Source organism: Diospyros lotus, chromosome 12 (genome assembly GCF_014633365.1).
Source record: "Diospyros lotus cultivar Yz01 chromosome 12, ASM1463336v1, whole genome shotgun sequence".
NCBI lineage: Eukaryota > Viridiplantae > Streptophyta > Magnoliopsida > Ericales > Ebenaceae > Diospyros > Diospyros lotus.
Window position 1 is genome coordinate 4,007,515 of NC_068349.1, and position 26,666 is coordinate 4,034,180.

A 26,666-nucleotide genomic window follows, 5' to 3' on the forward strand; every position below is an offset into this window, starting at 1 on the left:
AATTATATGATTTTTTGAAATTAAATATTCTTTTTATAATATAAAAGGAATATTTTTTATAATTTTATTTTATCAAAATGAAGAGGTACTAAAGATAATAATAAATTTTCATTTTAACTTGTATTACCAAATATAATAAAAATATATTAAATCATTGATGGGGATGTAATTTGGGCCCAATGGACAACCCAGTAAAGGCCCAAGATAATTTTGGGCGTAACTGATTTCCGATTACTAGAGCCCGTTAACGACAACCGTCTTCCATGACTGCATCGCCAAGATAAGAAACCCACTGAAAAACCCTAGACACAACGGTTTCGTTCTGGTGGACTTTCGAGGCCAATAATGGAAGGAGAGCACAGCAGGGACAGGGAGGTGGCTCCGGCGCTTATTGCAGTCGACCCCGCCGAACAGTCGGTGGCGGTGGCGGTTGGCTCGGACCTCCGAGTGTTCGACCTCCAGTAACCGCTCTTTCTCTCTCCGTTTGGTTCCGTCCTGATAATCTCTATCTGGTTGCTGATAAAATTTTGGACGCTAAGGAATGAAAGAAGTCAATTCTGTTTACGTAGATATTGAAAATTTTACTTTAATCTCAGCCGGGCATTTGTCTCAATGTCTAGCTTAACTTTTTCCCTCTATTTTTCCAGAGGCATTGTCTGGCCGGGTGTTCTAGATTGATGGCTAATAGGTTATGGCATTGTCTGGCCGCTGCTTAAATTTTTTTTCTTATTTTCTAAAGCAGCCAAAAAATAACAATTCCGTAATTAAGCTTTCCATTCTTTCCACCAATTCAAGTTCCGAAGTGATAAATACTAGACATCTACGAGAAATTTACGCCAGTTTCTTGGTCACTGAGTCCTGAGGCTTGGTCAATTTTATCTACTACTTGATGCCTGCTGTTCAGTTGGTGCAGATTTGGTAGTTACTGTAGCAGCTGAATGCCCGCTACCTTTTTGTAACTGCCATCTTAGAAGTAAATATCAACTAGAGTTGGCCTATCAAGCAATAACAAAACACAGGAACTCTCACCGTAATTGGTGAATTGTTTTCTTGATGTGTTCTTTTTAAGCTTTGAAGTTCAACGTGTTGATTGCTTAAGATAGTGATGGATTGTAAACGAATGTCCTATACATGAGATGATTCGGGTCTTTTAATTTTTCTTAAATGTTCAGACATGTACTTGGAGGGTTACATCAACAACCTTGTCAGTCACTATGTTGTTTATGTACAGGAGAGGCTGTCCAGCTTCTTTGGCGGATGATTCTGGCGAGCCTTATCATAAGGATTCCATTAGAGCAATATCTTATAGTAGAAGAGGGAAGCTTTTAGTATCTGCTGGTGATGACAAACTAGTTAAGATTTGGAGCACTGGTACCTGGCGCTGCATATGTACCGTGTAAGTATTTTCTAATTAAGATCTGAACAACTGATCTGTGGTGCTACATATGTGTCTTGTAAATATTTAGAAGTCCAGAATCATTAAATTTGTTGCTTAGTTGTGGTGGGTTGACCTTCAGTTGTGAAATTGCTTCTAGAACTTTTTCATTGGGTGGAGCAAAATTTCCCCCTAATTTCATAAACGTGAAAATGTCCAGATCATAGTTACATGGAACATGGAACATTCCGATTCGTGGTATGTATTAGGGTACAAGGTACACTACTTAGCTAGATAGGCATTGGTGGGGGGTAGGATTGGTTGGTACGTCAATTTGGTTTGTGTTTTGCTTTCAAAAATGTATTGGTACGCTTATTAAAATTCAAAGGAAAATTTTGTTATATTCATAAGATATTGCAACGAAAAAAAAGTTCAACTTAACTAAAAGCAAGTCTGCAATAACATAAAACCATAATTGTGGGACTAGAAACAGGAAAGGTGAACTTCCTGCCTCCTTTGACTACACTTTCTGCAAGTTCACCATGCGAAGATAAGGTGAACTTCCTTCTTCTCCCAATGATTTTTGAGTTTAGACCTTTTATTTTGGACTATCAAGTCACTTTAAAGTTCTATATTTCGGATTGCCATTTTTGGCAGTCCAAGTCTCATCCCTCCCTGTTCCAATATGTGTTTGTCTCACGATAAGATTTGCACAATTTGAAAAGCAGTTTGGGGGGGGGGGGGGGGGGGGCGGTGTTGGCACAAATTGTGTAACTATGGTCCAGATTGATGGGTTCTGACTACCATAAGTATCATTTGTATGCCACAGGATTTTTGTTATTTCTCCATGTAAATGCTCACTTAATATGTGTCCAGATGGCGTTCCTGCATTTGTACCTACCTCCTGCATTCTATCATTATTATGTCCCGGGATTTTTATTATTTGTCCATGTTGTGATGCTTTCATTAACTCATCCAAATTGTAAAACTGTTTCAATAATAGATTATCAGAGAAGCGAGTGAGTGCAGTTGCCATAACCAATGATGGTCTGTTTGTTTGTTTTGCTGACAAATTTGGAGTGGTCTGGCTTGTGGACGTGGATGGATGTCATGAAAATCAAGCCTTAGCCAGTAAGAAGGCAGTGCCTATTCTTTCCCACTACTGTAGCATTATTACTAGCCTGGTATGTCATAAGTTATCTTCTCCCTTTTTTTTTTATAGGTATATGCTATCTTCACATCTTCTTCTCTTCCTTCTTTCCCAGTTATTTGCGCCTTTTGTTAGCATCTTTGATTCAAATTCAACTTTTTGTGCCATAAACATACTCAAAAGCATATCATATTTTATGTTAATAGCTCTGTTATTTTTCTTTATTAAAGACTCAGTCATGCACATTATCCATGATAAGTATCTGATCAGTCACTGTCAATTTATTTAGATCTTTACCTCTTACATTCTGTAACAACTGTCAGCTACTTATGGCAGAATGGGTTTATCAGGATTCTCCTTTTTTTCTTGTGCTCATATTTTCTTGAGGTTTATATCTAATATTTTTCTTTTCTACCATGCACTTGGATAAATTATTCTGCTTTATCCCATAAAAGCCTCCTTTTTCTAAATTTCACCTTCCAGTTTTTCTGAATGCCACAATGATCTTTGGTATTATTTCTAACAGTTAGATCTTCTTGCAGGAATTCTCACCTGATGGCCGATTCATTGTTAGTGCTGATCGAGATTTTAAAATCCGTGTAAATCAATTTTCCTACCCATTGAAACAAATAAACTTTTAAGTTTAAAATAACAATTGTGTTCTTTTTCAGACAATGTTACTATTTTGACAGGTGACTACGTTTCCTAACAAGCCTTTAGATGGAGCTCATGAGATACAGAGTTTTTGCCTCGGCCATACTGAGTGAGTGAGTTTTTTGAGATCAAGATTGTATATTGTATCAGCAATAAGAAGTAAACAAAAATAGAAGCAGTCACGGTTGTGGTTGTGGTTGGGGTTGGGGTTGGGGTTTGTTTTCAAGCTTGAACTTTTTTTTTATGAAGTTGTTGAACATGTTTACAATTAGAACTTGGCTGTAGCTTTTGAATGGGGTACATGTAGATTAACTTGATAATTTTGTCATAACATACATCTTTTTTCTCATTCTATTTGGTTAACTCCATGCTTATCTATATTCTAAAGCACTGGCATGTGATTCTTTAGATCTCTTTGGAACCTACTTTATTTTGTTATTATTTTCAGATTCCCAAATTTATATTTTTCTTTGTGTCCAAGGAGGCCTAAGCAGTATGTTGACAAGTGGAGTCATGATCTCTTATTTCTAATTCAAATGACAATCAGTGTACTGCATGAAGCAGGGAAGCAGTGGAGTGTTATCATAGTACCTTTCTCAGAGTTTTATCTACACAGCCTCGGTCTATAATTTTTGATGAATAGTTAGAAATATCAAATATCTACACTTTCATGCAAAACTGTAACCTGCTGAGGATAACGATTAAGGTTTCACAGCTTACATGTTGAGATTCATGATTTGTTCGTTCATAGTTTCAAAACATATTATACAAGTGCAAATATTTGCCTGATTGGCATGACTTGTTGAGCAGCATAAAAATTCTCTTGGTGATAACTAGTTGAGACCCGGGAAGACTTTCTGTTTCAGAGTTTCCAATGTGATTAAAGCACTCTCTCTCTCTCTCTATTATATGTGCATCATGTGTGTCTACATATGTTTGTCTTAATGTGGATGTTGCCCTAAAAATAACGTGTTAACCTTAATAAGCAGCAGTTTTGGGGTCTAATATTTATGACAGTGGTTTGGAAGATTGGTGCATATGAGAAGCACCAAGGATACAGAATTCTTGAAAATCTTTGGAAATCACAGTACTTAATTAATCTTTTGCTTGTAAAGCTATTTTCTAGGGGTCTAATAGGTCTTTTTTTTTTCTCTCTCTTTTGGCAGGTTTGTGTCATGCCTAGCATTTGTTTGTGCATCAGATTTTCTCACCGGATTCCTTGTATCCGGAAGTGGTGATTCAACAGTGAGTAACTGTAACATGGTTTGATCTTGCCTTTTCTAGAAGTTTAGAATGTGACATAAATCTCTCCACTTTTGCAGGTTAGATTGTGGGATATAATATCTGGATCTCTTCTTGATACCTGTGAAGTTGGGGCAGAGGTAGTGCTGGTACTCAAACTTTGATGTTATAAAGTGTGTTCAGGAGAGTTTTGATCATGCCTAGCATTTGTTTAATCACATTATAATATCTGGATCTCTTCTTGCTGTGGTACCCAAGGGGAGTACCTTGTACAATTCCAGGAGAGTTTTGTCCAACATAAAGTGTGTTCATCACCCTTCCCTGTTATACATCACATTTTGTGTTGTACAGCACCCTTTCTGCTGTGCAATATGTACTTCATGTTGAATAGGGTACCTGTACACTTGGGTACCGCAGCATTTCTCCCATAATTATTAACCAATTGATAATTGACTTCCTGTGTCAGGGTTATCGTTTTCAGATTATTGCTAAGCTGTTACTTTTCTGTATAAATTTTAAAAAAAATCAGGCCCATTGTAGGGTCTTGTGGTATGAATGTGGCCAATTTTTTTATTGCTGAGATGGCATTAGAAATGTAACCGACGTGAGGTTGGTGATAATTTTTATCCTGAGTTCAACATGTCACTTGATGTCCCATATTTGTATTCCTGTTGCTGATAGCTTACTTTGTTTAATTTTTATCGCTTACTCATGCTTCTTGAAGGCAGGACTTGTCAAGTCCAACGGAAAGGAAGAAGAATCGTTTCCTGCTGTTACCAATCTATGTGCCATTCCTAACAGTTCATTAGTTGCAGTGACTATTCAAAGGTATGTCCACGGGCAGTATTAGTTTAATACTCTTTCCCATTTTGTTAAAGCTTTCTTTTTTTTTTTTCCACTTGTAAGATGTATGCTTCTTTTTTTTTTTTTTTTATTGCAGCCTCTCAGGAATAGTGCTTTTGAGCTGTAATATTTCAGACAAAACACTTGCTCTTGGCAAGGTATGTACCTTAATCAATTAAAGTAAGAGGGACCTGGTTTGAACAGATGCATGTGAATAGTAGAATAAAATCCATTTTCTTGGGCTCCCTGTCTTTGAATTCCCATTATTTTACTGAAAATACACAGTTCCCATCTTCACCTTTCCACCTTTTTCTCCCAGTTTGTGAGGTAGACCACAATTATGTTTTGACTGCTGAAGTGTGACTAATAGGAAATGCAAATCTTCTTTTCTGGGGATTTAAGTTTTTATCTATGTAGTCTAGCATACAGCACAGCGACATGGTAACTTGAACTGTCCTGAAAGACTAGATTCCTTTAATAAATATCCTGGAAATAAGCTTTTTGAGAAGCAACGTGGCATGTTCAGCGCAATGGCACCACCATCAAAGTTCTATAATTTTCTGGAAACTGTAGGATCTATTTGCCCTCACCCAGTGGAATTTAGGTTGGAATTTTGTTGTTATTGTAGGGTCTGTTTGATCACACTTTCTCTGGTTCCGAAACAAATAAGAAAACACTTGACAAAAAGCATTTTGTGAATTGGTTTTTGATAGTTGCCAAAAAATTGTTTAAAAATCACAAGTTTTACTCAAGCAAAACACACACACACACACACACACACACACAAGTTTTAGAAAGCAATGAAATTGTGTGTTTTGGCCAGTTCCAAAATCATGCTCCATAAAAAAATGAAAAATATATAAAAGCAATGCGGACTTGAAGCTCGTTATTTATTTAGTCATTTATCTTGGTTGTGAGCGCAACACATATAAAGAAAACAAAAGCGTGGAGACCCTTATTCCCCTTGGAAACACAATGAATCTTTTTTCTCTTCCTTAACTGCAATCTTCCTTGTCCTCACAAAAAATATGGTCATAGATCTGATTGGCAAGATAAGAGTAGCCGACCCCACTTAGTGGGATTACTGCTTGGCATGTGGCCGTTGTTAATCACCCTTGTATTGTTTCTTTCAGGTGATTTCTATCACGGGAGAGGTCTTCATTCCAACAAGCTTAGGAATAAGTTTCTCCGGGAAGTTATTGTGGGTGGTCACGGGGGTCTCCAACTTACAAGGTATTGATTCCAATTCTTTGACCCGTGTCAGGGCTGTATCTGGTTTTAGTGAAACAAATCCCGATTCCGTCAAGCTTGAGCCAAAGGTATTGGAAGACAATGACATTCCATGTGGAGTTCAACTGCTTGAGAAGTTGCAGGGCGGTGATTCCATTGAAAAGGAGGTGTTCGTGGCAACTGCAGAAACTTTAAGAACAGCCATGCGCAATTTATTGGTGAAAAAGCAATACACCGCCGAGAAGCGGGAGTTCAGAAAGAGGGGCAGAAATGATAGAAAAATCAAACAGTAGCAACCTTTTTCACAACTACCCCTTGTCTTCGTAATGTTAGTGACGAGTCATGAGTTCAGAGCAATTTTTCTAAGGGAGATTGCCAAAAAAATCTAGGGCTCTTTGGTCACAAGAGTTTGATGGTATTGGTATGATTTTGCAGCTGGTGGTGGGGTGGGGGTGCTGCTATAATTGATGATTCTCCCTATTTTAGCTGATGCAAATGGGTAGGCTTTTTCTACGTAAAAGACAAAGCCCATACAATCATTTCCTTTCCATTATTGTATTAGCTGCCTCTGCCTCTTCGCACATCTCTATATTAGCATTTCGCTATTTCACGTCTCCGATTGTCGTTGCGCTCTCTTTCCCTTTCTCTCTAGCTGTTGTATTCATCTCGAGTGAAGCGACCTGCTTCTTCCTATCCGATTGCTTCCCACAATATAATGGGGGAGAAAATTGAGTTAGTGTGTCGCTGAAGCTTTATCCCGTGACGCTTGCCCTATAAGTTGTTCAATGATTGGTCTCTATCTTGCCTTTTATAACGTTAGTGGCGTACCTCTTATGGCTAGTTATTATTTAAATTGGTGAAATCTATAATCTTATGGGTACAGTCTGCAGATGATAATGGATTAGAGAATACGTGCAGCTTTGACAATGTAATACCATCAAATGGGGTTGTTACGGAATACCTAATCCATCGCAGGAGCAGCCTCTTTATTGTTACTTTATTCTTGAATTTGTAAATGGTATAATTCACTCTTAACATTGTTTGTGGCTTTGAGTTGATTATTGGCTAAAACATTTTTCGTGATTTAAATTGTTTTTTTAAGAAAACACGTATCTCTATTATCAACTTTATTTGATAAACTTAAATTAAAATAAAAATAAAAAAAATGTTGGCTGGAACTCATTCCCAACATCGGTTTCAGGTTGCCAGCAACACTACGGCACCCATTGTCAATGGGCCTGTTGTCAGTGAGTTCAGGTGAGAGGAGACGAATCTTCAAATGAAGAAGAAAAAAAGATCACGAACAATTTTGATTTGGTTCAAAAGATCCAATGTTCAGTAATAACGTGGGTTGAAATTTGGGTCTTGACCTTAAACTTAAAACTCTCAAACTTGTGACATCCAAATTCCTAAACTTGTGCAGAGAATCATTTGTGTTATCCTTTTGAGTGTTTTAGCTAGAGTTAAAACATTTTGGGTGATGTTAAAAAGGGTTTCTCTTTTGTCCAGTCCCTCCTTTGTATCGTTGGCAGTGGTAATGCTGGATTGCCTCTTTTTTTTTAAAATTTTTAGTAAATATTAAATAAAATATATTTTAATTAATATTGTCTCTAACTAAAATGAATAAATAAACGAAGCGTCTTAATACCAAAATTAAATTTTACATAAATTAATAAAAATATTTTAGCCGATAATCTAAATTACAAGGAAGTTAAATATAGTTTACCCGAGGACATATCATCATCGTCTTGTACACAAAATTATTAGTGGAGCCAATCAGCCTCACCACATGTACGAGACAAGAGGGCCCCTCAGTAATCAGAGCCTTTGCCAACTGCGCTTCCTTTTCTGTCTTATCGAACACCATCTTACTGCTATTATAACTAATCATTTCAACAGTCAAACAATGTGGGTCATACGTACATACATACATACAAACAACCATCCACTAATAACCCTAAATAACACCAAAATATTAAACCCATATTTAAGCTTTTAATCTTATGAATTCCGAACAACTTTATCATCAGTTGCATAGTACTTAAATATTATGTTGAGACAACCCACAATGCCTCTTGAACAGCTAATTTGACTGACGCTTTTCACTTTAAAACCAAAAGAAGAAAAAAATAAATAGTTACAGTATGACTGGGGGCAATCACGTACGCAAGTGTATTGCCTTGGCAGCCAGCCAGCCAGCCAACCAAACCAAAGGGGGCCTCTGTACTGTGCAGGTGTCATAGTTAATTGACGATTGGACTTTCCCAAACAAAGCGCAGGCAGCAGGCAGGCAGGCAGGCAGGCAAGACAAATGATGGACGTTGAAGAAGAAGGGGGCCTCAAAGATGAGGTGAGTCACTCACTGACTTCTGAAGCGACGCCTGGCGGCACCCTGAAACTGACGTCCATGCAAAGGCCAAGCCACAGGACACTTGCATTTATATTCAGGTCTATCTCTTTAAAATAATATTAGAAATCATGTGCTGCTTTTTTATTAAGATTAAGGAAGTTAAGTGTTAAGTCTTTTTTTATTTAACATCTTTCTTAATAAAAATACGATAGATATGACTGATGATTGACTGACTTGTAATCTTACTCATCTTTTTAAATCCTAAACAAAGCAATGTAATAATTCTAATATTCCATATAATTTGTTAAGAAGAAGAAGAAGAAGAAGAAAAGGTATTTGATAAACTCATCTTTTGGTTTTGGGTTGAAAAGTCGGATGCAGCCAGAATGGCAGAAGAAGACAAATGGGTTTGCTGTGCCACCTAAAATGGACGGACTTTTAGGCCAAACAAGCCGTGATGATATGGCGTTGGTTGGGTGTTGTTTAAAGAGAAGCCATTGGTTATTGATTCGGAGAGAATATCTACAATTATATATATATATATATATAAATACAGATAGATAGATAGATAGATAGGTGTTTGTAGGGACGTTGAGGTTAATCAACTTTTTTTTTTTTTTTCTTTTTTTTTGTCTCTTCGGTGATTTTGTGACGAAAAGGGGAGGGAAAGTGGGACTTAGATTATGGGATTTGTTCAGCCAAACCAATCCAACAACAGAGTGCTTATATATATATATATATGTATGTACTAAGATGCCTTTCTTATATGACTAATATAAGATTATATTAAAATATAATTAGAATGTTTATCGAATTAAAATATAAAATAATTAAGATAAATTTAATAAGTGTTTTAAGGTTTTTATTAAATTTTTTAAAATATATTGAATGACATATGTGTTATTTTTTTTATATGTAAATTCTAATATATGTTTATCTAGAAAGAGAATATAAGTTTATTTGAAAAATATTAGATAAGAAAGTCACATAACTTATTTTTCAAAAGTCACCAAATAAATTTAACAAATATATTGAAAAAGATAAAATTTTGAAATGATTTTTATATCTTATTTTTTTCGATTACTTAAATATAACATATTAATATATAGGCGTCATTAAAAATAAAATATTTAGTTTAGAATTTATTATTTTATAAGTTTAAGTTAAAGATAAGATAACTTAGTGATCGGATCGAGAGAACTAAACTCACCCTTACTTGGTACATGAAGTACACGCGGGTATGATTTGTAAAAGATACAAATGTAATGTTAATGGAAAATTCTATATGTACTCATATTTTTGCTCTCTACACTCACATTAAAAAATATCTAAAGAAAAAAGTTATTTTTACCCTTGTTTGCAGCCACTCATCATTGCCGGCAGCCTAAACTCCCACTAGTGGTCGCAGCGAACACAACTGTCATCAGCTCTCACCTCCTACCCATCATTGTGCCTACTTTTCTCTCTCTTTTTTCCGCCGACATCGCTCTCATCGGAAGCTGCAACAAACACAATTGTCAACAAATGCGATGATGGGCGGCCACGTTCCTTATTGTCGCCGATGATGATGAGTGATGATGGCCGATGATGCAAATGAAATGGCTGTGTATAAGGGTATTTTTAAAAACTAATTATGCAATTGTAAAAAGTAGATATGGAGAATAAAAGAGGGGAGTGTAAATAGAATTTTTCAATGTTAATTTCTATTAGGTACGAGAAAAGACACTTATAACCTTCGAATAAATTTCAGCACAAAAAATACAATAATAACCCTCAAACAAATTGTGTTTGGTTTTTCAAGAACATTTCGGCAATAGTTGCATAATTTTTGTCAATAATAATGTTAGGATGGTAGCAAGATTAAATAATCCCATTCCCATAAAATTAATTAAGCCCAATTCCTAAATTAAACTAGAGATAAATTTAAATAATCTTAAAAATATTACTAATTTGCCATATTTGAGCCAACGTCTTATGTGTCCAAATATGTTTTCCAAAACCCAATATTTCTTAATGGACCACTACGGTGAATGTTTTTAGGGAAGGAAAAAGCCAAATTGACATAATTAAGATTGAATAAAAACACAAGAGAGAGTCGTGACACCAAGTCTTTTCTCATAATGAGTGATTATAAAAAGCCTATAAAAATCCAATAATGTGTACGTGACGTTTAGTATGATGGGTAGGCTTTAGCCTTTGAGCAGAGGAGACCATGAATTAATTGATTAATGAACAAAAATAGTCTCAATAAAGGGCAAGGGGAGGGAGGGAGGGAGGGAGGGGGCCCTATAAACTTACTTGGATACTGGATAGGGTTTACTACTAACCACGCCATTATTTACGCTGGCTGGAGCGAGACCTAGACGTCCTTAAAAGACGTCCCATTCCTTTAATTGATTTGTCGCCGCCCCACCCCTGCCCTCATTTGTCACATCTTAACAACAGCGACTCTTATGGGTGACTACGACTTCGGGTGAACTGAATTAATAGAATTAAATTTATTAAATTTATCGGTTCTATTTAATTTTTCATCAACAGCGATTCTGTTCGATTATTTTTTCTAAGATTTTTGATTAATTGATTCGATTTAATTATGTTTTTTTAAGAATTTTGATTATTCAATTTAGTTTTTTGGTATCTTGACACACATTTTTATAACACTCCGTATCGAGCGATGGAAGATTCAAGTCAACTTATCCTGATAGATCTACGCAAATTTTTGGGGGGTCACCTATAATTAAATTTTTCCAGGTCAAGCATGCTTAAATTGAGAGTTCTTTGTCTGCATTCAACTCAAAATATATCCAATTAGTGTTGTTTTCTTTCTTACTTATCCTCGATACATACCACATTTCTCTAGACTTTTGGAGTATTATACACATCGTGTCATCATAGGCTCACAGCCACGAGTCAGGTCATAGCTCTCGCCCTTCGACAGCCAAGAGCCCCATCGCACTTGTGAACCTCCCAGTCACCCTCTAAACAGTTGCTCTTTGGGTGATAGAGGTAGGACAAACCCGATGCATCCACGTGGTATTAATAACCAAAAACCCAAACCAAATCAAAATAGGCTCCTTTTCAATTCGGCCTAGGCTATTCCATCTTTTTTTTTTTCTAGCTTTTCTGGTTTCGGTTATTTAGTTAGTTCGATTTTTTTTAGTTGTTTGTGTTATTTTGGTTTTTGATTTAATTTTATTGATTTATTTTGATTTTCAGTTCGATTATCACCATTCAAAATTCAATTAGTTTGATTTCGATTATTTCAATTAATTTAGATGACTCGATCGATTCAGTTAGTATCGATTAGTGATTTTTGTTATTAAACCGATCAATTGCACACCCCAATATAATTACTTATTTAAATCTGAAAATGAAGGAAGCAATTTTGGAAAATAAAAATATTTGAAAGCGTTGATAAGAGTTATCCTTCCAAGTGGCACTGACACGCTTTTCAACATCCCCACCCGAAAAGGAAAATAAAATGGGCCCGAATCGGGCCAGGCCTCAAGTCAGTGTCGTCCGACTGACAAAGCCACGCTTCAAAACTGTTTTGGGCCCACTCCTGGCCCACCTTACGCTCTATCATATACTTATTGGCTTTCAGTTCGTGGACCCCCCCATCCATCTTATGCTTTTATTCTTCTTACTCTTGCATACGCAAAAGTCCAAGAAAATCAACGTTGCTTGGGGCCTCATATTTTAACATGGGAATATCACTCTACTTTTTTTTGTTATGTTACTTCACATATCTAAAAATCTCTCTTTATTGGCGAACTACTTAGAATTCAATTATTTGTCGATCTCTCTTTAGTTCGACAATCAAAATCGTCGTCAAGTCAAATCATATTGAGAGAGATAAATTGTTGGAATCTGATTAATTCGTGAACAAAATATGAAGTTAAAAGAAAAATGAAAAAAAAAATGTGATTGTATTTTTGTTATATTTATAATTTTAATAATGATAAAAAAAGTATAAATAAAATTATAAAATTATATTTTGTTAAACTTTTTTAAGAATGGAGTTAACTTCTTTAAAGTGTAATTTAGGCTGGTTTTAAAGGGCGCATCCAAACACGGTGTTAGGGAGGGGCAGAGGTAGGACTGAGGGCAGAGTCAAAACGGCAACGTAGGAAGGAGTGAGGGGGGCAAGGCAATGACTTCAACTTCAAGTGCGTGCGCGGTGCGTCTATTTCCAAGTTTCAACCACTCAGTTGGTACGATGTTAGTGTGATGATATATTATTAACTGATCGGAGAGAATCGGTACAAAACTCGGCTGCACAAAAACGACAAAATCAGTTCATCTCCTTAATTCATATATATATATATATATATATTTGGTGTTATTTCATAATGCTAAATAGTAGTTGATTGTCATAGTAAAAAACTCCTTAAAAATTAAAAAAATCCAAAAATGCTCAAAATAATTATTTGCACTAAAATATAAAATTCTTAGATAATTGAAAAATTGAGAAACCAAAAATTTGTCTCCCGGAGATCAGAATTCCTAGAGAATGTTAGGGTTTTTTTGAAGACTGGATGGCCGAAAGACCATAAAGGTCTCTCAATTATTAGAAATTCAAGAGATCATTACAATCTTCTGGAGACCTATGCTCGGGGGACTATTATTGTCCCTTGAAGATCGCAATCAAGCCCTATCTCGAGGCTTGTCTCTTAAATTTTTCTTTTATGGGAGTCTCGCACAAAATGCAAACAAGATAATTCTGACATTCAAAAATCTATTCAAAAGTTATGTAAATAGAATAGATTTATCTATAAAAATATTAATTTTACTGGTTCCCAAAATGTTAGAATAAATATTATTCTTAAGAATTTTAATCTTAATAGATCTCCAAAAATTTCATGTTCCTTTATAAATAGATGAGCCATCATTGTAAAAAAAGTATATCTCTAATATTAATTTTAATACGACATTCAAGTTTTTATTATCTGAATTGAATATCAAAGTGCGTGTAGAAATTGTCATGCATTCTTTGACCATTCTCTTTCTTATAGTCCAACCGACTTAATGATGACGTTTTCAGTTAATAAATTTATTATTGTGTTCGATTGAAAACAATATTCTTATTGTACAAAATGTCAAAGAATATTTTAAACATATTATTAAAATAATAAACACTCAATTTGAATATTATTATTATTGTTTAGTATTATTAGGTATTAAAGAAGAAATTTTCTATTTTGGCCATTTTGAACAAGAATAATTATTACAACAAAACATTTATATAATCAGTGTTTTGATGATAAAAAATATATAAGGAGGGTATTCTTATAATTTAAATATGAAAATAATTAAAGTATTAATAACTAAGTACTCATATCGTGGGTACTTAATAATAAGAATAATACTAAAAGTCATGACTGATGACGGTATTGTATTTTTATTAGAAGATGTGTTAGGCAGAGAAGACAATATCACATGGTCTCCTTAATCTCCTCTAATGAAGAGGTGATACATAATTGATGACATCGTTATTAATCATAACTTATAATATTATTTTAATAATAATGAATGTGGACATAATTTTTGTTTATATATACTTTTATTTTAAAAATACAAAGAAGTTGTAGCAGCAATCTGTGTTTTGATATTTGGGTTAGAAAATAATACAAAGAAAAATATTAAATAATGTAAGTAATTACAATTTTATAACTATCAATTATTTTAAAATAGATAAGAATAATGTTATTGGTATACTTTTGTGTATATCTTGATTTACATAAAGGTGTATCAATGATAAAAATATCTCTCATGAGACGCATAAAAACAAAAGGTATTTTGATCATAATATATTTTTGTGTAACTCAAGATATAAAAAATGATATACATCATGATACATAATGTGTAACAATATATTAATATTAATATGAAATTAATAAGTGTAGAATTTGTGTTATGGTTAAATCAAAACCACTCTCCTCCTGATTGTGATGCAAAGGCCACGCGCTCGCTTCTTCTTTAAAATATCAGCAAGAGAATGCCTTTTCCCCTCATCTTCTTCACTCACTAACTCTCTCTCTCTCTCTCTCTCTCTCTCTCTCTCTCGGCCAACTTTGATCTTTCGTGGCGATTTTGAAGGCTCAAAACTCAGGAAACCCACTGTCACACACACTCGTACAAATACCCACGATTGAGTTGCATGAATATCTGAGTCCAAGAATACACTTTTTAAGAGAGAGATATATATATATATTTATATATACGCGTCTGAGTGTCAGTGGCAGAGTGTTCAGTTCTGGTGCTGATCGGATGGCTTGCATGCGAGTTATGACGATGGGAATTGAATCGATCGGTTGTCGTTCTTGCTGAAGAACCGAGACTGATTAAAAACAAAGAAAGAAAAAGGCAAGAAAAAGTAATTCAGATTTTCAACTTTTCTTGTTTTCAGTAGTAATCCCGCATGGAGGCTACAGAATTGTAGCATTCCTTTCCGTTGAGACTCAAGAACCAGGTTTTCTTGTTCTTTTTCTTTTATGCAATTTGATTTTCGAGCGATGGAGTTTTCTCGGGAAACAAGGGAGGAATTTTCGTTTTCCATTTGAATCTGGAAATTGATCGATCGCTTGCATTGAGGTTAGTTCTTGAGTTCCAGTTAGAACTCCATTATTTAATTCTGGTTCTGATTTGTGTCTCTCTCTTGACTGAATCTGTGAATTTGGTTGCAGATGAATTAGAACACATTTTTCATAGAATTATTAGATTAGTTATGCTGAGGAATAGATCTAGAGCGGTGACCGGCAAGCAAACTCTAATGGCGGATCACACTTCTCTGTCGTCCCCTTCCCAAAATCGAACCAGACCCAATTCGTCTTTCTTCGGTTCACCGAGGTTTTTCAGTGGTCTGCAGCCCAAGGCACCCTCCGAAATCGAAACCGTAAGTCCTACTTCAATTCTCGATAGCAAACAATTCCCCTACCACCCATTCGGGTATGATAAAAGCCAGTCCAAACTTTCCATCAACTTCTCGGGAAACGAACACTCCCGGGATAAACCAGACCCCAAAGGCGTTGGCCTTGCTCTCGTTGACTCTCTCAACGATCAAACTCCGGATGACATTCACAGCTTCTCACAACCCAATAGCAGAATGGTGCTGTTTGGATCGAAGCTCAAGATTCAAATTCCTCCTCTTCCATCCTCTCCACTTTCACCCATCCAATCACCAAAATCTCCGGCAGATTTCGGAATCAAAACCCGGAATTCAAATCAGGCGGCTTGCTTATCTTTGTCCCCATTTGGTTCTGTGAAAAGGGGCTCTCCTCAGCCGGAGTGTCTTTCTGCTACTGAAATGGAGCTCTCCGAGGACTATACCCGGGTAATCTCTCACGGACCCAATCCAAAAACTACTCATATTTTTGATGACTGTATTCTGGAAAGCTGCTGCGGCGTTGCGAAGCTTTCTGAACTGAAAAAGAACCACTCTTCCTCTTATTCGCCGGGAAAACCCGGCTCCCCGCCGGCGAGCTTCCTCAGCTTCTGCTGCACTTGCAAGAAGAATCTTGAACATGGCACGGACATTTATATTTACAGGTTTGTTCTTGCTTCTCGTGCCCTCTTCTCCATATGAACGAATTCGTCCCAATTTCTACGTTGATTTTTCATTCGTGCAAATTTAATCATAATATTATAATCTTTACACTCTCGATGAATGTTTGGATCAAAGTGTGTAATTGGGTGATGTATTCTGGTGGTGGTGGTTGTTTTTGCAGAGGAGAAAAGGCCTTCTGCAGCAGGGAATGCAGGTGCCAAGAAATGCTTTTGGATGGAGTGGAGAATCCGGATTCGGATGGTCCTTTTAGGACTTGTTCTTGATCTCTTTCTTGCTTCAGAGCCCTTAAAGAAAGTTGATACAAAATTCAATTTTCCCAAAGCTTTTATTAATAGAGGGTTACTCTACTTGTTCCCATGGATTATTAATCTAATCAAGGTTGCCCCCCTTCTTTCTCTTCTGCATATAAAACACAAAAGAGGGGGTGAAGAAGAAGAGGAAGAAGTAGACGATAGACATCATTGAAGATGATGATGATGATGCCCATTTCCTCTGCCTGTGAGCTTCTTCCACCCAGTCTTCTTGCTTCGAGTAGGCGATGATGTGTGATTGGAACTTGGGTTTTATCTTTGTTTAATTTAATTGTCATGCTAATCATCTTCTTCTTGTTTATCATTACGGGCATTACTTTTTTATTATCCTGGAACTTATTACTATAATTATTATATATTGGGTAAGGATTTGTCTCTTCCTCTTTGCTTGTGTAGTCCACCAACGGGTAAGAGTAATCAATCATGGTAACCGGGAACCACTTTAGTTTATACCCGGACCGGCATCTAAATCTGACTTTCTCAAACGAATAGATCCAAAGATGATGTCTTTTTCAGAACAATATTTTCTGATATCCACTCCCCATTGAATATGTATACGTGCAGTAACTTGGATTCACTAACAAAACTGAATAATAATAAAAATAAAAAACTTCCCTTCCTACAGATGATCCGAAACTTAAAAAAATCCTTCTGACCATGGACATTATTTCCCAGCAAAGTCGATACAGAATTTTGGCTTAGCATATCACCAAGTGCCTCTTCCCTCTTATTGCGATTGATGATACAAGGACGAAATGGTAAAATTGCCTTAGATGGGCTCTTAAGTCAATCTAATAGTCACTATTATAAATTATTATTTATTTTAAATAATATTATTATAAATTATGCAAAATTATACTATAAAAAAAATTGCTACTTTGACATTACTAGTCTTCAAATCCCACTAGCCTACGGGTTTACGCAGGTAATTGGGCTATTATTTTTATTTTTATTTTTTGGAATATGCAACACTTTAATATCTTGAGATTTAATTAAAAGATAGAAAAAAAAAATTAACTTTATAAAAAAACTTATATTAATTACCTTTAATGTTTCGTGGGACTAGTTTTTTGATTTATAAAGTTTTAATATTTAACACAATTAATTAACTTTATCATGTTCCAAGTTAACCCACCCTGATTCTTTTATGTTCTTAGGCGGACACAATCCAAACATGATTGGTAACAACGATTTGCCACTCCCTACTAGAAAACGAGTGCCAATATATGTTCATGTTCCCCATCATTTCGCATAAAAACAGCTGCTGCTTTAAGACCTCCAGAATCCATCTCCCTGGTAGAAGACCTTACAATCATATCAAGAACGAGATAACATATGGCGATTGGCGAGAATAGTAAACAAGATCTAATCACTTTGCAAGTCCATCCCACGAAAGGCAACAATAAACGAAATAACATAGAAGTCTTTTAAAACGTAGTAAGACAAGGTGCAAATAAATCCATCTACATCCAACACTGCCTATTACAGCTCCAACAAATCAAAACACAGAACCCAGTGTTAACATAAAGGCAACTTTCCAGAACAACACCAAACTATTGTTCTATATAATAACACCCACCCACAAGGGGGGGCATAGGCACCAGAAAACAGGAAACGGCTACAACCCAGTGAACCAAAAACGAAAATAACTTGTCAACAACACTGCCTTATTTGAGAAACAACTTCCTGAAGTTATTCGTTCGGCTTCCTTCTAGCACACTGTCACAGAAAAAATAAACAAGAAAGGAATTATGAGTAACGCTCAACTCTATGCTAATAAATAAGCAGCTTCACCGTAAAAACAATGATGGAACAAATAGTAGTTACCTTCTGAATAGCTCGGCATAATCAACAACCTCCAAGAATGTAAAGAGTCTACAGGTGAAAAACAGACACTGAAGATAAAGGGGCATCGCCCACTCTCGGAAACAACCAAAGGGGCTTAGAGTTGGATGGCTTGACACAGATAACCCATACGACCTGAACAACCAAAAGCAAAAGCAGCAACAAACTAGTTTGCTTCCCCTTCCCCCTTTTCTTATTAAAAAAACAGAAAAGGTGGTGAAGGGGAAGATAGCACTCTCTCGGAGTGAGGATAGAGGAGTCATATCTAAAGAAGAGAGAGAAAAAAGAGAAGAAAGTGATGCGAGCAGCGCATTCAGGCTACTAGTAGGAGAAACAAAAGGATGTCCGGGCAGTCGATTCAGGGGAAGATGAAGAGAAGAACTTATACTGGACAAGTAAGAAGGAAAGACAATAGGAGTCATAAGTACGGAGACAAACATGACTCTTGACAGGAAAAAGATATAATTGTACAGAAGTTGTGTAAGGAACCAAGTTGGGATTCTACAATATATACAGAGTATATGAAACTAAAAACCAAACCTAAGAAGTGAACAAGATTGACTCCATTGAGATTGTAGAAAGATAAATCTTCATGTCAGCATTAATTAACTAAACTTTAGTTCATCTTATGCAACCAGACTTCAGAACCGTCAATCCCCAGAACCACTGCAATATCAAACACTTTTAACAACCTAATTCCATCAACTGCTTCCCCTTCTGGTTCCGCATCAATTTCAGCCAACAGTCATCCATGTAAGTTCCCCAACCATTTCGCAAAGAGATGCATTAACGAAGTCCCATCAAGCATCAATGGCATCCCAGCAGACCACTGGCCAACCGTCCATCACTCTTGTTTTAACACCACTGCATGCCACTAAATGATCTTCTAGAAAGTTGCACAGCAGGCTAATTTACTGATCCTCTATACAATCTACCACTACCAACTTTGCACAATAGTTTATTTACAGGAACTTTAATCTCCTGCATTTTATCCATCTGAAATGTCAAGGTTGAGCATGCGACGAAGGGTCCTCGTCGCAGAGTCTGCACTGTCAAAGAGATTGCCAGAAGAGCTGCTATGGTTCCTTGTGGGGGAAGGGGGTGCAGACTTGGCTATTGGGTGAAAATCGATATCACAGCGTGGAGAAGAGGGTAATTCAAGTGATACAGTCCTCTTGGGGCGGAGAGAAAATTTTGGCATGGGCAAAGAACTAGGCGGGGGTGAATTTGAATATGCTGGTCCAGCCCAGAGCTCAGAGTAAGTCAATCCATCATTGAAAGGCTGCTCCTTGCGCGGATTAGCATTGATGTCAATAGGAATGGGGATAGCACTACTTCTGGCTGTTTTTTTCAAGTGTTCAGATTCATCACTGTTACGAGACTGAAAATATGGCGATGCTGTTTTGGGTGAAGACAAATAAGAAGGTACCCGTTTGGTTACAGGAGTAGTACAAGAATTCAACGGAGATGGAAGTATACCGGCTCCGGACTGAAAGGTTCGACAACTGATTTCTGTGAAGCCCCTAGAAGGTGGGGACCCAAACCACCCAAGCCTTGCTTGGCCTTGAGCCCTGCTTCTGCTGTGGTATTCATTCCGATGCTGTGCAACAACTACAAGAGTCTCCATCGTGATTATCTCTAAGTAAACTATGATTGCTCGATCTAGTCAGTTTCTACCACGTTAACCTTCGAGACCTAAAATCTACGACTACAGATTCAATCAAAAGTCTTCAAATTCTGAATATCATTTCTTTAGGGTTTTAATCATGTGAGATTGACAGTAATCTCTAGATCTTCTCCATAACCACCAGAATCTTAGCAGATTAACATTGATCTCAATAGATCCGAACAACACATCAGGCATATATACAGATGATCAAGAACCAGCAACAAACTCCTCGATTCCTTAGCAGTAATCAGCAATTCGACAATCAGATCTATTCGAAACAAAACAGATCGAAGAAAAATCAAATCAATAACTGTTGAATCACACACGACTCGACAAGGAACAATTCAAGATAAAGCTAAAGAAGGAGTTCAAGAATTGGAACCGCTAGTTCATAGATTCAAGACAAGTGAAAGTCTTCATTTCAGTTTTTTAATTTTTAATTCCCTCAAGAAACGACGGGGGAGGAAATCACCTGAACGGACCGTGAAGTTCGCAGGGCGAGCGACGGCGACGACGACGAATTAGATTGGCTACTTTTTCTCCTCGTTCAGAGCAGTATGATTTTCTTCACTTTCTTCTCCCCCTCAGAACGCAATTGAAACTAGGGAAGTTGAGATAACGAGCTAGAGCGGTTCCGAACCAGAATCCCCGGATCTGAAATGACTCGCAAATCGGATTTAAATAGACATAATGCGCCCTGTGGAAGGGATATATATGTCATCTTGGCTGTGCTCTCCTGGATAAAGTAAAGCCCCATTTGTCTTTGATTTACATTTCACAAAATGGCACTGTGACTGTAAAATGAAAGGTGGTGGAAAATATTCTTATCTTCATTTTCAAAACTAAAATTATATATAAAATCACTTTAAAAATGGATATATTTAAATATAAAAATTATATGAAATAGAAAATAAAGAATAGGTGAATTGAACTTGAAATTTTTATTAAATAAATATTTACATTTTTTCGTACTAATTTAGATATTTAAAGTTTCAGTTCTCTAAATTGAAAATTAATTTTTTGGGGTACTTTTAGCTTCTAAATGAAATTCTATATTTTTATAAAAATGAAAATTAAAAACAAGACATTTTTTTTAATTTATTTATACAATAAAACTAAAAAAATTAAAAAATAAATCTTTTACTTTTTAATGAGATGTTCAATCATTTAACAAAATATTGAAATAAAAAATATAACTAGTAGTCTCGACATTTTCGTTCAGTGGCAAGCCGAAATTCGAAGCGACGGGAGAGGGCATTCTAGTCTATTTGCACGTTTTCCCAGGCCACCTTGAATTGATTATTCTTTCCCCCACAAGGGTACAGACGTAACCGTGGAGAAGACATGTCGGACCCATAAAAGTTATGAATAGAGTTCATTCTAAGCAACCGGCAGGAATAAGAAGAAGATAACAAGGTTCGGTGGTGGGGCCCTGCAAGGGGTGTCGGCTTGCGGGAGCTGGATTCCAATCGTCGGGGCCCGGGGTGCCAGCGACCGTTGATTAAAGATGAAAAGACAAAAAGGTACCCACACACCCACTTCTTTTTTATTTTTTCTTAAAATAATAAAGTCTTCAAGTGAGTGAGTCGCGATGGATGCTCTGCTTTGATTTGCTGGATAATTAAAGTGAAATAATTTTGAAAAATAAAGGAAACGTTTTAATTACAACTTTGGCCTACCCCGCCGAAAGCGGTGTCAATTCCCAAGATCACTGCCTTTTATTTTTAAAATAATAAAATGATCAGTACTTCCTTGTTGGAATAGGTTAAAAATATATATATATATATTATTATTTTATTTAATATCTTCTTTAATAAAATATCGACCCCTAATATTACTTTTGTTTTTATGATTAATATAGAATCTTAATTATTTAAGTAATAATTAAATAATAATAAATATATTTTATTTTATTTTTAATATTAGAATAATTTTATTAATTAAATAAATATATTAAAAATAAATAATTTTATTTAATAAATTTAATATACTTTTATTTTGATTTTTAGTTACTTAATAAATTTATTTAAATATTAAAAATAAGATAAAATAAATATCCCTTGTCCAAAAACAAGGTGCAACGTCTCAATTGCCGTACCATAAATTCAACTTAATGCACCTTTGAATTCAAAGCCATAAAGCAAAAGGTGTTAGTTTAAAAAATCTTGGATAAAATGTGTTCTTTTGAGGCACAATAGACTTCTCCTCCATTATTTTGTTGTCTTGATGTACTTTGGTGGTTGTTAAATGTTAATTGAGTTAAAGGGATAAAAAGATTAATAATATTATATATTCAATTAAGAAATAAATTTGAAGTGGTGTCTCTCAATGATAGATTGAGTTAGTAAACATTGGGGTTATTTAATGTGGTGTCACTCATTAAAATGTCAAAAAAGTTTAAAAGCCCAAAATATTATTTTTAGACTAAAAGGGCATAAAATTCTCATATATGGAAGGTCTCACACAAAATGCACAAACACGATAAATTCAACATTTAAATTTTTTTTTGAATATTTTAAAAAAATAATATATAATTATCTATAACGAATTCTAATTCTAAAATGATTATGAAATATTTAGATAAGTATCATCCCTGAGAAATTCTATCCCTAAAAAAGGCAAGATAAGTGTTATTTACAAGAATCATTATTCTGTTATATTTTAAATTATTTCATATTTCTTTATAAATAATGAGTCATTCATTCTTAAAAGTAGGGAAATCTTTTATATTAATTTCAATATAATTTCTTTTATCATACTCAGTGTCTAACTTAAGCGTCGAAGTGTTTGTGCGGGGACCTCCCCATACCCTCTGACTCTTTTCTTGTTTTTATAGGTTTAAGCGACTTGAAGACGTCGTTTTTATTTAACAAATTTATTGTTATATCTATATAACAACATTTAATATATGTTAGGTTGAGAAAACAATGTTAATAAAATAGTGTTTGATAACTCGTGTGATATTGTGTTTGCTAATATTAAATGATATTTGAATAGTTAATTTTTTTATTTTTATTAATAGTTTATAAGTTTAATATATATGAAGATTTTTTAATAATTAAAAAATATAATATTTAATTTTTAAAACTCAAAATATCAAAAATTTATATATCAACTATTAAAAATTATTATTTTAAATTATTATCCTGATTAAGAGTAAGTGAGCCCTTATCTATACCATCCAAAAAGTCATGTCATGTAAAAGAAATTACATTAATGAGATATATTAAATTAGGTTTCATATATAAATATAATATTTAGTTATTTAATAATTAAAAAATTTGATATTTGGTCCTTAATATAAAAAAAATTAAATTTGATAAAAAAAAACCTAAATTTTATAAAAAGATCTAAATTACATAAAAAAATTCAATTTATAAAATCTAAAAATTTCACAAAAAATACCTAAAAAAACCCCTCAATCTCATAAAAAAACTAAAATTTTCATAAAAAAGATCTAAAAATATTTAAAAAAAAAAACTTAAATTTCATAGAATGACCTAAAAATATTTAAAGAGACTCAAATTTCATAAAAAGAACTAAAAATTTTATAAAAAGTATTAAAATATTTTTAAAAAGACATAAATTTCATAAAATGACTTAAAATTTTCATTAAAAATGCCTACAATTATTCAAAAAAAAGATCTAAAATTTTCATAACAGTTTTGTTTCCTCTCAATCATGTGTGAGGATTTAAAATAATAATGTTTAATAATTAAAATATTAAATTTTAATATTTTATACTTAAAGTTAAATATTATATTATTTAATTATTGAGTGGTGTATTGTGCTTACAAAATGTGCTGCTGCTATTCTTTACTTTCTATTTCATATAATTTTTATATTTATTTTTAAAGTGATTTTATACAAAATTTAGTTTTGAAAATGAAGATAAGAAGCACATTTTCCATCTCCTTTGTTGCAGTCACAGTGCCATTTTGTGAACTGTAAATCAAAGACAAAGGGGTCTTTACTTTATTGAGGAGAGGACAGCCATGATGATATTTATTACTTCCACAGGGCGGACGCAGGAAGCATCATATGCCTATTTAAATCCGATTTGCGAGTCATTTCAGATCCGGGGATTCTGGTTCGGAACCGCTCCAGCTCGTTATCTCAACTTCGCAAGTTCCAACGGCGTTCTGAGGGGAAGAAGAAAGTGAAGAAGAAATCATACTGCTCTGGACGAGGAGAAAAAGTAACCAATTTAATTCGTCGTCGTCGCCCTGCGAACTTTCCGGCCCGTTCAGGTGATTTCCTCCCCTGTCGGTTCTTGAGGGAATTAAAAATTAAAAAACTGAAATGAAAACTTTCACATGTCTTGAATCTATGAACTAGCGGTTCAAGTTCTTGAACTCCTTCTTTAGCTTTATCCTGAACTGTTCCTTGTCGAGTGTGCGTGATTCAACAGTTATTGATTTGATTTTTCTTCGATCTGTTTTGTTTCGAATAGATCTGATCGTCGAATTTCCGATTACTGCTAAGGAATCGAGGAGTTTGTTGCTGGTTCTTGATCATCTGTATATATGCCTGATGTGTTGTTCGGATCTATTGAGATCAATGTTAATCTGCTAAGATTCTGGTGGTTATGGAGAAGATCAAGAGATGACTGTCAATCTCACATGATTAAATCCCTAAAGAAATGATATTCAGAGTTTGAAGACTTTTGGTTGAGTCTTCTGTAGTCGTAGATTTTAGGTCCCGAAGGTTAACGTGGTAGAAACTGACTAGACCGAGTAATCATAGTTTACTTAGAGATAATCACGATGGAGACTCTTGTAGTTGTTGCTCAGCATCGGAATGAATACCACAGCAGAAGCAGGGCTCAAGGCCAAGCAAGGCTTGGGTGGTTTGGGTCCCCACCTTCTAGGGGCTTCACAGAAATAAATTGCCGAACCTTTCAGTTCGGAGCCGGTATACTTCCATCTCCGTTGAATGCTTGTACTACTCCTGTAACCAAACGGGTACCTTCTTATTTGTCTTCACCCAAAACAGCGTCGCCACATTTTCAGTCTCGTAACAACGATGAATCTGAACACTTGAAAAAAACTGCCAGAAGTAGCGCTATCCCCATTCCTATTAACATCAATGCTACTCCGCGCAAGGAGCAGTCTTTCAATGATGGATTGACTTACTCTGAGCTCTGGGCTGGACCAGCATATTCAAATTCACCCCCGCCTAGTTCTGTGCCCTTACCAAAATTTTCTCTACGCCCCAAGAGGACTGTCTCACTTGAATTACCCTCGTCTCCACCCTGTGATATCGATTTTCACCCAATAGCCAAGTCTGCACCCCCTTCCCCCACAAGGAACCATAGCAGCTCTTCTGGCAATCCCTTTGACAGTGCAGACTCTGCGACGAGGACCCTCCGTCGCATGCTCAACCTTGACATTTCAGATGAATGAAATGCAGGAGCTTAAACTCCTGTAAATAAACTATTGTGCAAAGTTGGTAGTGGTAGATTGTAAAGAGGATTAATAAATTAGCCTGCTGTGCAACTTTCTAGAAGATTATTCAGTGGCATGCAGTGGTGTTAAAAGAAGAGTGATGGACGGTTGGCCAGTGGTCTGCCGAGATGCCATTGATGCTTGATGGGGCTTCGTTTATGCATCTCTTTGCGAAATGGTTGGGGAGCTTACATGGATGACTGTTGGCTGAAATTGATGCGGAACCAGAAGGGGAAGCAGTTGATGGAATTAGGTTGTTAAAGTGTTTGATATTGCAGTGGTTCTGGGGATTGACGGTTCTGAAGTCTGTTTGCATAAGATGAACTAATGTTTGGTTAATTAATGATGGCATGAAGATTTATCTTCCTACAATTTCAATGGAGTCAATCTCGTTCATTTCTTAGGTTTGGTTTTTAGTTTCATATACTCTGTATATATTGTAGAATCCCAACTTGGTTCCTTACACAGCTTCTGTACAATTCTGTCTTTTTCCTGTCAAAGAGTCTCCGAGAGAGAGTGCTATCTTCCCCTTCACCACCTCTTCAGCTTTTTAATAAGAAAGGGGGAAGGGGAAGCAAACTAGTTTTTCTATTTTTAGGTTTTTATGAAATTTGTAGGCCTTTTTATGTAATTTAAGTATTTTTTTAATCAAATTTAATCTTTTTTTTTTTTCATATGTGACGTAGCATCTTAATTTAAGAAAACTAGTTTTCGATATTTTTTTTCATATGGTGTAAATAATAGTTTTGTTTACTCTTAAGTCACAATGAGTATTTAAAATAATAATTTTTAATAATTAAAATATCAAATTTTGATGTTATATATTTTAAAGACCTAGTATTATATTTTTTAATTATTGAGTGGTGTCAGTACATTAATCTTAGTTTATATTGAGGTCTTATATATTTATATTGTTATATATATAATATATAATATAAGATGTTGATATGAAAGTCATTATAAATATTAAATTTAAATGTCTA

At 35.1% G+C, this 26,666-nt stretch overlaps 4 protein-coding genes and 1 long non-coding RNA gene across 6 annotated transcripts in view; 3 read left to right on the forward strand and 2 right to left on the reverse strand.

Moving 5' to 3' along the window:
- LOC127786488 (autophagy-related protein 9) overlaps positions 1 to 14,970 on the reverse strand; it is a gene marked incomplete in the record, with an annotated part of 1,007,132 nt that extends 992,162 nt beyond the window's left edge. Inside the window, 1 exon segment of the mRNA XM_052313916.1 lies at positions 14,926 to 14,970.
- LOC127786522 (uncharacterized) lies at positions 294 to 7,583 on the forward strand. 2 transcript variants are annotated; one of them, XM_052313980.1, is made up of 10 exons: positions 294 to 461; positions 1,232 to 1,396; positions 2,379 to 2,559; positions 3,068 to 3,124; positions 3,218 to 3,288; positions 4,346 to 4,424; positions 4,502 to 4,570; positions 5,146 to 5,249; positions 5,362 to 5,422; positions 6,398 to 7,583. In XM_052313980.1, exons 1-10 carry the CDS (start codon positions 346 to 348, stop codon positions 6,785 to 6,787), a joined length of 1,293 nt encoding a protein of 430 aa, XP_052169940.1. In that variant the 5' UTR covers positions 294 to 345; the 3' UTR covers positions 6,788 to 7,583. The 2 variants fall into 2 exon arrangements, with proteins under 2 accessions (XP_052169940.1, XP_052169941.1); XM_052313981.1 differs by having other exon boundaries at positions 4,502 to 4,561.
- On the forward strand, positions 14,864 to 17,100 carry LOC127786554 (FCS-Like Zinc finger 8-like). The gene is made up of 3 exons (XM_052314025.1): positions 14,864 to 15,438; positions 15,531 to 16,392; positions 16,572 to 17,100. The coding sequence occupies exons 2-3, from the start codon at positions 15,572 to 15,574 to the stop codon at positions 16,672 to 16,674; spliced, it is 924 nt and encodes a 307-aa protein (XP_052169985.1). The 5' UTR covers positions 14,864 to 15,438; positions 15,531 to 15,571; the 3' UTR covers positions 16,675 to 17,100.
- Positions 17,101 to 18,125: 1,025 nt separating this feature from the next.
- LOC127786594 (uncharacterized) lies at positions 18,126 to 20,913 on the reverse strand. The gene is made up of 3 exons (XR_008019993.1): positions 20,709 to 20,913; positions 18,550 to 20,504; positions 18,126 to 18,441 (listed from the first exon to the last, which is right to left on the reverse strand). It is a non-coding gene; the product is annotated as an uncharacterized LOC127786594 (long non-coding RNA).
- A 3,335-nt stretch (positions 20,914 to 24,248) lies between these two features.
- LOC127787682 (uncharacterized) lies at positions 24,249 to 26,357 on the forward strand. The gene is made up of 2 exons (XM_052315741.1): positions 24,249 to 24,486; positions 24,690 to 26,357. Exon 2 carries the CDS (start codon positions 25,003 to 25,005, stop codon positions 25,639 to 25,641), a length of 639 nt encoding a protein of 212 aa, XP_052171701.1. The 5' UTR covers positions 24,249 to 24,486; positions 24,690 to 25,002; the 3' UTR covers positions 25,642 to 26,357.
- Positions 26,358 to 26,666: the final 309 nt, after the last annotated feature.